The 16,442-nt window shown below is 32.9% G+C and overlaps 1 protein-coding gene across 1 annotated transcript; it reads left to right on the top strand.

Moving 5' to 3' along the window:
• Positions 1 to 5,558: 5,558 nt before the first annotated feature.
• On the top strand, positions 5,559 to 9,013 carry LOC114386138. Its single transcript, XM_028346135.1, has 6 exons — positions 5,559 to 5,636; positions 7,208 to 7,264; positions 7,364 to 7,576; positions 7,722 to 8,114; positions 8,485 to 8,689; positions 8,766 to 9,013. The coding sequence occupies exons 1-6, from the start codon at positions 5,559 to 5,561 to the stop codon at positions 9,011 to 9,013; spliced, it is 1,194 nt and encodes a 397-aa protein (XP_028201936.1).
• Positions 9,014 to 16,442: the final 7,429 nt, after the last annotated feature.

Genomic DNA, 16,442 nt, shown 5'->3' with positions numbered 1-16,442 from the left:
CACTAGGTGAATATTTGATGTGTGTGGTTGAAAATAAATTTAATTGAATTGGTAAAAGCCCAATCCAATTAAATTTTATAGGGGGAGGTGAGCATTTGCTTACTACACCCCATTGCCACATCATATAGTCACACTTTGTGCATGTCCTTCATGCTTTACATGCCTCATGACACCTAAGCACACTTAGTGGAGAATCTTGGAATTGATGTTGGATTAGTGGGTTGAATCATAACTAAAATTCACTAAGCATAATTAGTGAAATTTTGGCTCCAAAGTTTGGCTCCACAAATTCAATTTCAAATTCAAGTGAAATTTGAATTGAAATTCAAATTTCCCTCCAATTTTGTGTGACACTTAGGCTATAAATAGAGATCATGTGTGTGCATTTTTTCAACTTTGATCATTTGAATATTAAACTTCAGATTTCAAAGCTCATTTAGAGCACAAAATTTCATGTTCTTCTCTCCCTCTCCCCTCATTCATCTCCTTCTTCCTTTCTCCATTCCGCTGCCATTCATCTTCCAAGAAACAAAGGAATCCATTGATGAAGAAGATCCTAGGCCTACAAGCTCCAATGGAGCTTACATCACATTTCCAAAATAACATGAGTCAAACCAAAATCAATCAGCCATTTGATGGCTTTTAGCAACCCCAAAGCCTCTCCTTCCATTGTATGCACTCAAGCCTCTCCTTACATTACTCATTGTCTTGCCTGTTGGATTCATTGCCATTTGCTTGGGCCCAATATTGGGCCGCCATGAATTGTTTTGCAGATGTAGCCTCTTGCTAAGATGGTAGTTGCAGACATAGCTATGGTAGTTGCAAACATAGCTTGCTTCAGCTGATCCCAAAATTGATTTCTCAATAGGTATTTTCCTTCTTTTTTTGCATTATTGGATTCCTATTTTTCTTCTAATTTCTTTTTTGACTAAATTATAATTTTGGTCCCCTATAATTTCAATTTTGTGATTTTGTCCTCCTACTTTTAAATTGAGACATTAAGTTCCCTTATTTTTCAGAATCATCAATTTTGGTCCTTCCGTCACTTGAAATGACACTAATGTAAAGTGTTGACATGATGTTTATGTGACAAAGAGTTAAATAAAGTGAAAAATTAAAAGTTTCTAGATAGGAATTGAACATATGACATGTTGTGTTATTATACAATGACAAGACAATAAATCACTATACCACCTGTTTTATTTGATTAATTTTATAAACAATATTTTCTATGTATCATTACGTCAAGAATTATTAATTTTTTTTCTAATTATAAAAGTTATAAATTAAACAAATTTATTTAATATATATTTCTTTTTATGTTTATTTTATATCATTTTACATATTAGTATTTATAATAGTTTACATATTTTTATTTTTATTTTACCAATTTACAATTAAATTTCATAAATTAATATGTTAATTAGTTACATAAATAATAATATAAAAGCTAATTTACACTTTTGGTCTCCTATTTAAATAATCTAAAAAGTTAAATACTAAAATTTTATAATTACAATAAAAAATTATATAATTTAATAACTAAAATAAATTTATATAATTTATATAAATTACATAAAAATAATTTTTATAAATAATTTATGTATTAATTTATGTAATTTTATTTTTTTGCATAACTGGAATAAAAAAAATTATTAAATGAATTTTTATATTTTTTTAAAAATATTAATATATAACTTTTTAAAAATAAATATTAAATTTATGAATTTATATAATTAGAATAAAATAATTTACATATTAAAATGAATTTATGTAATTTGTGTAAATTACATAAACTAACTTACGTATCAATTGATGCAATTATATTTATTTATATAATTAGAGTAAAAATAATTTATATATTAAATAAATTTGTTTTAATTTGTAAATTTTTATAATTGAAAAAAAATTAATAACTCTTAACGTATTGATAGATAAAAAATATTATTTTTAAAGTTAATTAAGCCAAGTAGTTCACTTATTGGTTTATAGCCTTGTTATTATATAAAAAGGTCATGTATTTAATTCCTATCAAGACTCTTTTTTATTTTTCACTTCATTTAATATCTTTTCACATAAGTATCATGTCACAACCTACATAAGCACCACATATGCCACATTAAAGTTAAACATTGACTTTGAATAATCAACTGACGGAAGGATAAAAAATACTTATTCTGAAAAATAGGAAAACTAAATGTTTCATTTTAGAAATATGGGGATCAAAATCATGTATCAAAATTATAAGGGGATCAAAATTGCAACCATCTTTTTTTAAAAAAAAATATTTACCAAAATAGTTTGCCAATTGGAATTTTTTATTTTAATTTGTTTTAAAAATGGTTAATTTAAATTAAATTAAGTTGTATTTATTTGTTGTTAATACGACTATAAACAATTTGAAGGAGTTCAACTAAATTTAAAAATTGATTTTTTGAGTTTTCGAACACGATTTTGAAACTCTTTTAGGTTAACTCAAGTCATTAAAGTTATACATTGAATTCATTTACATGAAAAGTATGAAAATGCATTGTTGCTCAAACCTAAGAATCTCATATGCATAACCAAAAGGCTTAAATATAGTGGAGGATTCAAAAACTTTCTTTAGTGGAGACAAAAAGTAGTCCTTAATATTTTTTTTTATAGAAAAATAATATTTTTTAATACCATAAGTAGAGCCTCTGACACCTTGATGAGCCCTTGAGATATCCTAAAAAAATATGGTCACTTTATCATACTATGAGATTAATCATCAATATGGAAGTTACAAGTAAAGCTTCTCATCCTTTTTTCAAGGATGTGTTATAAGCTTTTTACAAAACACATAATCTTATAAAAAAAATTCAACATACTTAAGTTTTTATAAATTACAATGGCTTTCTATGCATTTTCATATTTTGAAAATGTTGTATGATTGTGCACTTTCATATGAGATATCATTCTTTATATATGCAACTAAATAATCATTCAATCATTTATCTCTCACATGATTGTGCATTTCATTCTTTAAAAAATTCATTGCAGAGAAAAATATTTAAACTTTTATTGTTACCACAAACAAAATCAAAAGTAAATATATCATTAGGTACACAATATGATTTATAGTTTTCACCAACATTTTAAAAAGATGAATAATGCTTTAACTTTGAAAATTAGTCATAAAAAAGTATTTATAACATAAGTTTTCAAGTTAACTACTCTACAAGAAAATTATGATGAATAAAACTTAGTCAAATGAGTCAACATTTGTGTTAAAGTGTGCTTGTGTCACTAACTCACTATGTGTTTAATATTAGAGAAGAAAAAAGGGTAAAAATTAAAATGATAAAGTGGTAACATTAGTACCAAAATTTTTCCTTTTTTATCTCTTATAATTTTATTTGTTCATTCAATAGAAATTATTTTATGGGGACAACAATTAATTTTTTGGGGGGCAATTTTTTTATTAAATATATTTATTTAAAAACAAAATCCTTTTGGGGGGGGGAGGCAATTGCCCCCACACCCCTACATGTGCATCCACCTTTGTTTATACATGTTGGTTTTCATGTTCATATCTATAATATAGTATACTTTTATTTTATTACCTAAAATTTGCTTTTTTTATTTTACTATCTAAATTTTTTTTGTTTGATTTAGTACCTACCATCAATCAAGATCTGAAAAATAATGACACGTAGGGTGTAAAATTAACATATTTTTTTAGTTGGACTATAAAATAACAATTTCCATTTGTTATATTCATCTTATAAAAATACTAAAGAATTGATGCAAAAAGAAATTTGATAAATAATTAATATGGTGATTTTCTTTTTAGAAATTTGACGAGGTGACATTAACTTTTGGATGATTATTTTAAGTGGTCGTTCTAAATATTATTATTATTTCTTTGATAGATTCTAAATATTATTATTAATGTTAATATAATTTAGGCTAAATTACTCATGTGGTCCATTCACTTAGGTTATAATTTGATCTCTTATTTACTAAAAGTTGTAAATTAATCTCTTAAGTAATACAAATTATTTTTTATTTCAGGGTACAATTTTAAACATTTTTTTAATGGATTCAACACAAAAAACATATCAACTAAATTAACCTATATAAAATTATGGACCCAAATTAATGTCCCAACCAAAAAAGAATAGAAACAAGATAAAAAAAAAAGGTGTAATAAACAAGGTAAAAATGTATCCATGAGAAAATGGATTTTTTTTAAATATCCCAAAATTAACTAGAAAATTACTCGCGAGTCTAACTTTTCATGTGATTTTCATCATAATCATGTCTATCTTTTGTCAAAAAATTTGTTGGATTTCATAATTTTCATGTAGCTGAATCTAATAAGACAAGTTTCATATCACAAATCAATTAAAAAAAATTTCAAAATCATGCTCCAAAATAAATAAAAAATGATGAGTGTTTCTAAAATGATAAATGTATTAAGAGATCAAATTACAACCTAAATTAAAGTTAAGGTATCACGTGAGTAATTTAACCTACAATCTATTAAATTATAGACCTTTATAGAATGAGTTAGTTTTCTATGTAATAACCAATTTATATTTAATGGAGTTTTTTTTATCAGCAAAGCAAATGTTAGTCTTTAATAAAAGAAGAGAAGGAATCCAAGACTTTTTCATTCTTTCTTTAATCATTCAATTCACTTTATATTTAATACAGTTAATTAATCTTCCCAACCATGTTCAAGCATTCTTGTTTGAATGTTGAATTTAGAATTAATTGTAGTTGATAAAATTAATTGTTAAATGTATACGTCTCTTTTTTCAATTCATTAAATGTACATTTTCCTTCTAAGCTATACATGAATCATGCTTAATGACTACCTTTATAGTCAACTAATAATTCTACTTAAATAGTCTTGTTCATTTAATACTGAACCCGTTACAATATTCATTTCAACACATTTTCTACTAGCAACAATTGTTTGAAGATCTTCTTAATTTGAGGAATCAATTTGCGTGATAATTTTTAAAAAGATTAATCTGGTGACACTCTTTAATCAGATAATCAAATTAAAAGCTTTTTTCAAAATATAATTAATGATTATATGTTAAAGTATTCGGCTTCATGACTATTTTTTTGGGTGAAATGCAGGGCTAAAAGCCCACCCGCAAAAAACTGTTAATATTAAAAAACTCTAAAAGAGTCAGACAAACAATACAAGAGTGTTGTTAGGTGCACCCATCATTTTTGTTGGTGCACCCAGCAGTTGATGCAAAAATACCTTTGTACCACTGGCTTAAATTTTTTTTTAAAAAAAGAAAAACGGTTCATCTCTATCCCTCCCTCCCTCCCGCGTTTGCCTTCTTCTTCCTCGTGACCCCTCACCATTTTTTCTTCTTCTTGCTGGCGTGAAGTGGTTTTGGTCTCCTTCCTCACCCCTGACCTCACCTCAGCCGCGTTCTTCTTCCTTTCCTTTGTTTGCGTGAAGTGGTTGTTGGTTTCAGAAAAGCTTGACCCATTGTCGAGGTCCTCCGTGTTGCGCTCCCCCCGTGAGCGTCGTTTTCTTCCTCTGTGCCGAGAGTCCGTGTTCTATGACCGTGCCACCGTTGGTGTTGGGTAGCCCAGGCATTTTGAGGGTGGTGTTCTCCCTCTGCGTCGGCATTGTCGAGGTAAGCAGCTCTTCGTCTTCGATTTCCAGTGTTGTTATTTGATCCGTAAACGTTTTTAGTTGATCCGTAAAAAGTAGTTAGCAGTAGTGAAGATTACGGATCAACTTGATCCGTAAGTTTCATCAGACAGCTTATGGATCAAGTTGATCCGTAAGCTTCTTACGGATTAACTTCATCCGTAAGAAGCTTTCGAATCAACTTGATCCATAATCTTCAATTTTAATTTTTAAAATTGGGAAATATTTCAAAATAGTGAGTTTTTTTAAAATAAGGATTTAGGGTTATGTGATTAAGTTTATAATACTTTGAAATTTGGGGGATTATGTGTAGAATACAATAACATTTGAATTTGGTGTCTTTTTGTTCTGAAATTTGCAGGTTACTCATTAAGTTGGTGGATTGAGTTTCTTTCTCACAAGGTGTTTGAAATTTGTATGTACTTATATATTATAGAATATTTTTTTCAACATTGTGTATTACTTTGGTAGAAGATTAAATAATACATGTAATTTAGATCATTCTTATTAGATTGTTGTCACAATTTGGTTTGTCAATTTAGCAAGAGCATTGGTAACTGTGATGTTGTATATTATATTGTTGTATATTAGCAATGTGGTTTGAAGTCTTGAAAGTGTTATTTGTTGAAAAATACATATATTTTTATAATTTGATTTGCTTGCCTAGTTGAATATATTGTCTGTCAAGGATCAACTCTCTTAAAAGGCATCATTAGAGTGCATATTAAAATTTAAATGAGGACAATGCACAGGCTTATTCTGCCTCATTTTAAAAATCAAATTTAATTAGTAGAATCTAGTTGACAAGAATAAAGGTCTTGAGTGTTGACCGCTTAGTCATGTAGATGTTTTAATATTATGTCCAAGACCTACACTTAAGAGTTAAGCTGAGGGTTCAAGATTAGTCTTATATCTTCTATTATTACCAATGTCTTTTGTAGTTGTTGTTGTCATTTTGAGTAAGTAGTGAAGCAACCTAATTGAGTAGCAAGTTAGGAAAAAAAATTGATCCAAAGATTAAAGTTATCTGACATGCAAGAATTTGTTAGACCTTTGTTTTGCAAGAAATTGTTTTTGATCCAAAAATTGAATGAAGCACTTATATGAAGCTCGATTTGAGCCAAAATGTTTGAGGTTGAGTGTTCTTTGTCTATTATATGTTAGCTTTTAAATCTAAACATTAGACTTATCCTAAAAGGAAGGAACAATGTGCAGACTTTGTCATAGAAGTAACTTGTTATAGGCACAAATAGTCGTTACAAAGACCAAAACATGCACATGAATAAAAACTATGGTTTTTAGAGTAATTTAAACATTAATGCACACAAATCAAGATAATTAAAAAATGATGAATGTGATGCAACATCCCAGTATTTTACATTCCCATCTTATGAAATCCTAACAACTTTTGAAATAAATAATTAACTGAATGACAACCCTACAGTCAATTAAATCCTGACAACTTGCATGACTTTGAGTCAGTGAAATTTGCATTAGACCAATGAAATTTGAGTGAATGAAATCAGTGATGGAATTTGTGGTACTCATTTGCAGATCATGGTTAGGATCATAGGATTAGGTCGTGCCTTAGGTCACATTACTAGCAGAGATGTGGGTAGAGGAGATCATGATGATTCCGATGATGCTCCGCAGCGTCGACGGCCTACCGCATTTGCACGTAGGCAATGAGCACCTGTCACTGCTGTGCAGGATGAGCCAGTGGACCCTGCGACAGAGGCTGACATATTTTCGGATGAGCCGATGCCAGGAGGTGATGTAGAGGACACTGGGGCAAACATTCCTGCACACACAGGCGCACAGGCTGCTGAGGATGAGCCTGAGGGATTTCCGGGTGGTCCGAGCGACCCATCCGTGTTGACCCAGTATGCGAATCATGTTGTAGCCAGCGTATGGACGGGAGAGGTATTTATAATATTGAATTTTAGTTAGTTGTTAATTATACTTTATCATTGAAATTTGTTTTGTTAATTATACTTTATCATTGAAATTTGTTTTCCTTTAAATGATGATGTTAACGAATTGTGTGTTCCTTTATACTTCAATTCAGGAGCATCCTGAGTTGAAGTTATCCTCTCACGGGAGGAAGGTCCATAGTTTAGGCAGGCCTGTCCCTGCCATTGAGGGCCTAGTTGCTGGGACAGGACTAAGTCCTCTGATCGCGTGTTCGGTAGACACTGGTGATCGGGGACTTTTGTCGTCGTTTGTCAAGCGGTGGCACCGGGAGACGTCTAGTTTTCATCTCCCTGTGGGAGAGGTGACAATCATGCTGGACAACATCTCGTCTCTTCTGCATCTTCCCGTGGTTGGCGACTTGCATGCCTTTCAGCCCTTGCACGTGGATGATGCGGTACAGATGTTGGTGGACTTATTGATGGTCTCTGCAGAGGCTGCTAGGACTAATAAAGGGAAGTGCCGTGGACCGTACGTACGCCTAAAATGGGTACATGATATCTATGAGCGCTGATGCCCGGCAGGTCATTGGACAGCTGTGGCTCGTGCGTATCTTCTTCATCTTCTAGGTTGCACTCTTTTTGCTAACAAGAGTGCAACCAATGTTCATGTTGTGTTTTTGGAGGCCATTCATGACCTTAGTTAGACCGGGAAGTACGCCTGGGGAGTAGCTGCACTAGTCCATATGTACAACCACCTCAACGATGCTTCTATCAGCACCAGCCGACAGCTTGGCGGTTACATCATGTTGCTGTAGGTAACAAACATGTTTTTCATTCGTTGAGGTTCAACAATGTTTAACTTTAAATTTTTTTAGACTTTCATTATTAATGTTTATGATTTTCATGTTACCTCTGTAGTGTTGGATATACGAGCACTTTCCCTCAATCACGGAGTCCACTGCTGATCCGGACTACGACGAGGATTCACCGCATGCCTGTAGGTGGATTGCTACGAAGAAGACCGTGAAGAGCATACGTATACCTGTGTACAGGGAGCACCTGGACCGACTCCGGATTCTGGATTCCGGATGTCTGTTGGATCCCATATGGGGAGCACCGATCGGTCCGGGACTTCCATATGATTTCATGCTATTCCGATCTCCTGCGCTAGGGGCCCGTTGCTGTGTATTACTGACCAGAGAGGGTCATGCGGCAGTTTGGATACACCCAGACCATTCCTGCTCCGCCTGTCGATTCATGGGTGTCGTATGATGATATACACGACGGGTGGATGCACTATTCAGATCATATGGTTGTAGCAGGTGAGGTGTGCGTTGTGCCAAGTCAGTGTGCCAGCGACTTCATAGACTGGTTCTTCCGCATTTCGCATCTTTTCATGACACCAAGCCAGACATCATATCCTATGTCAGATGGTCATGCTCCATAGCCCTGAGTCGTCCCTGAGGTCCCAGAGACAAATATCCCTCACGTGCCGAAGCCAGGAGCACCATCGACATCTGCAAGGCCCGTTGTGGACGAGCCTAGACATACAATGGTAAGTAATACTAATAATTTACGTCATTTACGTCAATATTTTCATTATAATTTGTCTAATTTGTTTGTTTTGTATTTAACAAGAAGTTTGCTATGGGATTGCTGAGAGGTTGGAGCGCCATCTGAGCCTAGGGGTGGTCACGCCAGGCTCATCGACACATGAGGTGATCGAAGAATGCCTCAGGATGGTCAGGAGTCTCACACAGGACCAGCTAGTATATGTTAGGTCTCGACGTAGGCGGCACACAGATCAGGCGTAGTTTATTTACATATTTTATATTGAAATTCGATGTATATACAGTTATTGTACTTGAACCCATTTCATTAGTAATGTTGGTTTTATTTATTTCCATTAGTAATGTTACTTTTATAGCCTCAACCAATTAGTTGGTTCTCATAAAAATTACCCCTAATTCGATTAAGGTTTAATTACATAGCCTTAACCGTATTTATATTTTATAATTTTATAATTAGGCGAAACATTTATATTTTATTTTAAGAGACTAAAAAATAAAACCTTCTAATTTGAGAGACCAAAAAATAAAACCTTCTCATTTGAAGCATTATACTTCATATTAAATTAATAATTGACTCATATAATTTATTTATTTTCTTGATTTCCATATTTTGCATCAGAGTTAAATGTACTTTGTTAAATATTTTTAACTAGTTCAACATTAAATTATTTTTAATTGATGACAAAATATATTTTAATTAAATTTTAATTTTATAGTAGTTTCGTTTAAAAAAATGAACTACTCGAGTTTAAATAATTAATTGTTATTTTTCGTTTGTTGTAGTTGTTTTTTTTTATATTTAAAATAAATTTGCAACACCGACAAAAAAAGTAAAAGTAGTACAAATAAAATTTAATAGAGAACGACAAGTTGTCTTCCATTTCCAGAAAAACAAAAAAAAAAAGAACGATTGTGCAATACATTAATTCAAATCGTACATTAACTTCAACATAGTCGAACGAAATTAAATTTGCATCAAATACTAGGACTAACTCATGCTAATTTTGCGACAAGGATAACTCGTCTTCCATTTCCATTACAGGTTTACTGAAAACAACTAAAATTTCTATAGGCCCAGTCTTTTTCCAGTAGTTAGACTCAAGTAACACCTTAATCACATCATCGTTGGTTTTGAGTTCAATTATTTCGAATTTTATAACTTTTTCTTAATACTCATGGTGACTTGATTTCCGAAAAAACAATCGCCTTACCATTTGTGTTTCATGAATACCATAAGGGGGAATCCCAGCAGGCGCAACTTTCTTGATCAAATCCTTCAGTTCATCCATGGTACATCTGGAAGGAATGTCAAACTTTTTGGGATTTTTTCCTATGAACGAGTAACCAACAAACTCATTTTGGCATGACATGTTTCACCTTTCATTGTAATATAGCAGGGCATCATGAGTAGGGGTCATAGTGGCTTGAAGTAAGTTTAAAATACCATCTGGTGTTCTAGCAATGCTACATAATAACTCAATCAGACCAACAAACAAAAATTGATGATTACACATTAACATTGTGTTAAATTAGCATCATTTTTCAGTTGCATACATTAAAACCGAAATTGATTACCTGCATATGTGAAAGGCTGCCGGTAGTAAATTTCATCCAAAAATTGCTTGTTGGTTAGCTTAAGGGTATTGTGTATTCTGGTTTTTAACATTTGAAAATCACAACTTTTAGGTGCTCGAATGGGAACTGGAGTGGAAGCTTGAAAGGAAACACCATTGTCGTTGTGAACAATGGATCTATTTGGAAAAATAAAACCTAATGTGGAGTTCACAATTGTATGACTACTTGTCTCTTCCAAGAATGCCATAGTTTTTTGTAAGAGTTAGGTTACGACTGAAACTTGTGGTTTTTTACAGTGTTAGGTTGTGTCATATATATAGATGAGTTTTAACATCAGTGCTGCATTTTTTAAAGATTAAAAATACACATGCACATGTTTTCTGTATGTGTTGTCAACTACACCAATGACATGACATGCTTTATCTTGCATCAGATCTGCATGTGTAATCATGTTGTGCAAGGTCCTGTCACGTGCTTTATGTTAATGCAGACAACAATTTATCATACATGATTTTTCACAATGTGTTGTCAACTCAGACAATGATATATCATACATGCTTTTTTACAATTAAGTAATAATTTTGTTGTGGACGTAACAAATATTACAAAGACACATAAATGTGAATATCCAATTCAAAACAATCAGTCATTATAAATTACATGTTCAATCATCATTTATGTCAACATAGTCTCTCTTGAACATCACGAAGCTCTTATAATGCTGCATTCTGATAATATATGGATTTGGCCACGGCTTCGCTTGAGGATGATAATTGCTAGTCCATAACAATGCTACAGGCGGTAAGGAACAACGTTCTTTTAAATAAACCTGTTATACATGCGAAAAAAGTGTTAACTCAATCCTACAAAACTCATTGCATAAATATTAAAAAAAAACACTTCATATCTACAATGTACCTCAACAAAATGATTGCCATACACATGACCGATACAAATTATACGATGCACTGAAGAATTTGCCAGCGGTTGACTTCTAAGAGGAAAGAATGTCATGCTTTGTTGTTTAAACAAGGATACAACGATTATATTATACATTGATGTAATGACATATCCCATGTCGGTTATATCCATCCACTTATCCATAGTCACCTGAATGAAACAAATATACACGTCAAACTTAATTTCAAAGTTAAGTCTTAAAAATCAAATACATAAATTACATACCTTGGTTAACCCATCAACAAGTAGTGACATCCTTAATTCCTCAAATCTCTCCGTGCCACCAAAGAGCTTGATATAGTCTTCTGAGAATTTGCTAAGTTCTTTAAGCAGATGGTTGCGGACCACCGACCAAGAGTCTTCATCCATACCTAATAAACCAGCAACCGACCGATATCCACAGTTACCATCAGCTTTGACATCAACAATCTTATCAATGAAGTCGTGCATAAATGGTTGAAACTGGTCCAACATGGACATCATCGTTCTTCGATTCGACTGCTCAGAGGATGATGCATTACGCCTCACCGACGAATTGCTATTTTGCATAGATTCAAAGGCATCTGCATACTCCTAGTAAGATGGATCGCGCTTTGTTAACCTTAGGTTCCTGCTCATAGCTTTCTTTAGTGCCCCCTTTGTGTTAACCTTTGCTGGAGGAGGACACATCGAATTCTGATTAGGGTATGCAATTTCCCAAAGTTTAGTCTTTAGAGTAAACTTGCCACAAACATCAAATTCTTCAAATCTTTTGGATATTGTTTCTATTTCTGCCTTGATGCTCACTTCGGGCTCAGATAACCCTTGGTCTAAAAAACTTAGTCTCCTCCAAAACATATGGATTGAATCCAATGGGATGCAACCACCAACATATTTGGATAGCTCACAAGCACAAGACCAATCGTGGTTTTCACCACGCAAACACAACTTGAGGGATTCTTGCCAGTATAGTCAACACGCTCTAATTCAGCAGCAATCTGATTTAAAGCATACCTTGAAACCATTCCAAGAAGCCTCATGTATAAGGTTTTTTTGAAGACATGTCCAATGACATGTGTACTTGTTTCAAATGATGTTTTAATCTCTGTGTGCTGCAACGTAATCATGTTGTTCATGGCATCCCACACACTGCATAAGTCTCCAAGGCTATTTTGTAACAATCTTTTTAAAGATGAGTGAGCAGATTCAACCCTACATTTCAAATACACAAATAAAAATAAACATATACAATAATACAATTCCATAAATTCATCAATGTTATTAGAAATAGTTGAACAATTTCATACCTGTTTGTTGTTGTGTTTCCTAAGTGCATCACCTTATTAGTCCAGGCGGAAACAAATTTTTCCTTGTGTGGTATTATCCATGTTTCCTTGACATAGTCAACAAACATTGGCCAAGGTGCGCAGACCATTTCGAACTTCTTCAGGCATTCATCAAACTGTGGTTCTGAAGGACAATCAGTCAGACATCCCCAGCAATCCATGACATAATCCCAAGCATTTTTTTGCCCAATTAGTGATTTACATTTGGCCTTCATATTCTTGTTTATGTGAAAGCTGCACAACAAATTTGTACAATCAGGGAATACAACCTTCACTGCATTCATCAATGTTTGGTCTCTGTTAGTAACAATAACTCCAAGGAGGGCATCACGCTTTAAAAAAAGGCCTCGAAGCGTTGTAAAGCCCAGACCATATTATTAACGCGTTCACACTCCACATATGCAAAACCGGCAGAGAATGTCATCCCATTCGGTGTCACCCCAACAAAATCAAGCACTAGAAGTCTGTACCGATTTGTTTTGTAGGTGTTGTCTATCAAAAACACCAAATTACAAGCGTTGACTAACTTCATTGCATCAAGGTGACACCAAAAGATATCATGAACCACGTCTTCGTCCTTTATTCTATGCCAATGAATATACTGATCACGTTCAAGAAGCTTCATCAGATGTTGCATTTCAAGATCGCTTCCTCTTATGGAAGAACGGAATGCACTTCTTGCATTGTATATCTATTTAATGGTCGTACAGCTATTGACATTGTGTTCCTTTAGAGTTAGAAGAATGTTTCTTGGCTTCACCATGGACTTCGTCATATCAGCAATAAGTGTTTTTTCAGCTTTTGTCAATCGCCCCGCATATGGATGTCCAACTAATGACTTAGCCAATTCATGATTATGCACTCCACAAATCAACTTCACCATCTAGCCTTCTCCTCCAACCACTGGCTTGCAACGAAGCTTGAAGAGACACCCATATTTCCTAGTCTCAGTGTCTCTTTTGATAAATTCTTTTTTCCTACACCTATACTCGCCACTCCTTTCACAACCTATTAACACAAACGTAGTCCTTCCTCTACTACATGTGTTTGTGTCCGACCTTAAAATCACCGTCACAAATCTGTTTTCATGAGCAACGGATCGAGTCCACTGCAAAACATTCTCTCGACACTCAAACACCTACAAAGCAATCCACATAATTTAAGTTTTCTACCAGTATTCATTTTATTAAATCTGTGACAAACATTAACATTATAACCTGAGAAGTATTGAACGCATCAAAACAATCAACATGTGGTTCATTTGCACCACATGCTTCTTCATTTTCATAATCCATATCCGCTTGTTCAGACATTATTTCATACATCCACTCATCTTCGTCCATCTAACCAACTCAAATAAAAAATGGTCATACAAAGAAATTAATAATTTTAAAAAAAAGGGAAACTAAATTCAAAAAACATCAAATATTAAAAATAATTACTCTTATGGATGAAGTTGATCCGTAAGTGAAATACGGATCAACTTGATCTGTATGAGTAACACACCAATTTACGGATCAAGTTGATCTGTAAGTGACTTATGGATGAACTTGATCCGTAGGTTGGTGTGTTACAGTTACGGATTAAGTTGATCCGTAAGTTACTTATGGATCAAGTTCATCCGTAAGTCACTTATGGATCAGGTTGATTCGTAACTGTAACACACCAACTTACGGATCAAGTTGATCCATAACTGACTTATGGATCAACTTGATCCGTAAGTCATCCGTACATCCTCGATAGATCCACCACCTTCTGTGTACCTCGTTTGTCGCCACCGACCACCGCAACGCTCAACACCAGAACCTTCACCTTCACCTTCACCACACCTAACCGTTCACAACGAACCAACGAACCGGAGACAATGCCGCACGAAAACCACAAAAGCAGAGAAAAATAGCGAACAAAAATGGCAGTTGTGTGCATTTCCGAAAAAAAAGGCTTTTATAATGAAAAAAGAAGTCAGGGGCATTTTTTCCATTTATAAATTTTGTTGGGTGCACCTAGCAACACCCACAATACAATACCAGAAAGTCTGAAACAGAATTGAAAACAGATAAATTAGTGGAAACTATTAAACCACGCTTAGCTAGTTCATCTGCAGGACGATTAGCCTCTCGGAACACATGAAAAACTTCACCAAAGACCTTGAAACAACAAGGAGCTTGATTTTCTGGACCAAGCTATAACATTGATGAGTCTCCGAACTGATAATATTCTAAATAATACATAATTATATTTACAAAAACAAATTAATTAGATATTCAAAGAATCTTCATCTTTGAATGTTAGGTTTAGAGGTTAGATCTGTCATTGATAAATTATAAAAATGTGTACATCTCCTTTTCATAATTAATTGTGAACCTCTTCCCAGCTTTAAATAAAGCTTGATTATCCTTATAGTTAGTTACTAGTATACATCTTTGTATCTTTGTATCAACCTATATACAACTTCTTATAATGATTATTTCAACACATTTTTCTTATGCTTATAATATAATTTGTTCTTGTCTAAAGATGGTTGGATACTTTATTCTTTATTGTGTCCTTCACTTTGGCTTGCCCTTCTTTAGTTCTCCGTGAAACAATTCTTTGAAGGGTTGAGTTCTTACAAAAGACACTTCAATGCTTAAATTAATTTTTGGTGCAAAGAATAATCAGAGTATAAATGAAATAATGTGTCTAACCTTAAAAATCCAACCCTTTATATACACATATTTATGGGTTTTACCTCTTAATTAAGAAGATTTAATATAAAATTTCCTGACAATATTAATTATAAAATTATGTTAAATAAACATAAAAAAAAACTTTATTATCCATAATAATTTTATCCAACTCAAATAGAGTTACCTCCCAATAGAAGTTACCTGGAAAAAAAACATTTAAACATGTATAGTACAGTAAAAACTACTCTCTCTCTCTGCGCGCATGTTTAAATAAATATCGAAATAAGGAAACATGCTATACATATGTATATTAGTATATAAGATAATAAGCATGAACGACATTAATATTAGTGACATTGAAATAAAATGACTTGTTTAAATTGAGTTAACAAGTTAAATTGTTTAAGTGCAAAGTGATCTAAATTCAAGCTATTTTTTTTTTATATCAAACTCAAGCCAAGTTTCAAATTGAACCAGTTTATATCAAGTTTAAATAAAGTGGAGTCATTCCATCCTTAGAGTAAAGAAGTGTTAAAAGAAAAAGGGAAGACCTTACACGGATTAAAAATTGCTACCAACACATTATTTAAAACACCTTTTTACTTATTAAAATTAATTAAAAATTACAAAACTTTTTGAGTCACTTTATTTATTGAATCTTATGATTTTATAATTTTTTAATAAATTTTAACAAATAAAAAAAATGTTATAAGGTGGGTTGCTAATACTCTTTCATGATAGTTACATAAAAATAAAAAATAAAAAACACTCTCACA

The sequence above is a fragment of the Glycine soja genome, chromosome 15 (assembly GCF_004193775.1).
Source record: "Glycine soja cultivar W05 chromosome 15, ASM419377v2, whole genome shotgun sequence".
Taxonomy (NCBI): domain Eukaryota; kingdom Viridiplantae; phylum Streptophyta; class Magnoliopsida; order Fabales; family Fabaceae; genus Glycine; species Glycine soja.
The sequence above is the reverse complement of the archived record's forward strand: the minus strand, read 5'-3'. Positions and strand labels throughout refer to the sequence as shown.

Coding starts and splice junctions, on each gene's coding strand:
- LOC114386138 (XM_028346135.1), top strand. CDS start 5,559: ATGACCGTGCCACCGTTGGTGTTGGGTAGCCCAGGCATTTTGAGGGTG. Junction 7,265..7,363: donor GTCACATTACTAGCAGAGAT/GTGGGTAGAGGA, acceptor ACTGCTGTGCAG/GATGAGCCAGTGGACCCTGC. Junction 8,690..8,765: donor CATATGGGGAGCACCGATCG/GTCCGGGACTTC, acceptor ATTACTGACCAG/AGAGGGTCATGCGGCAGTTT.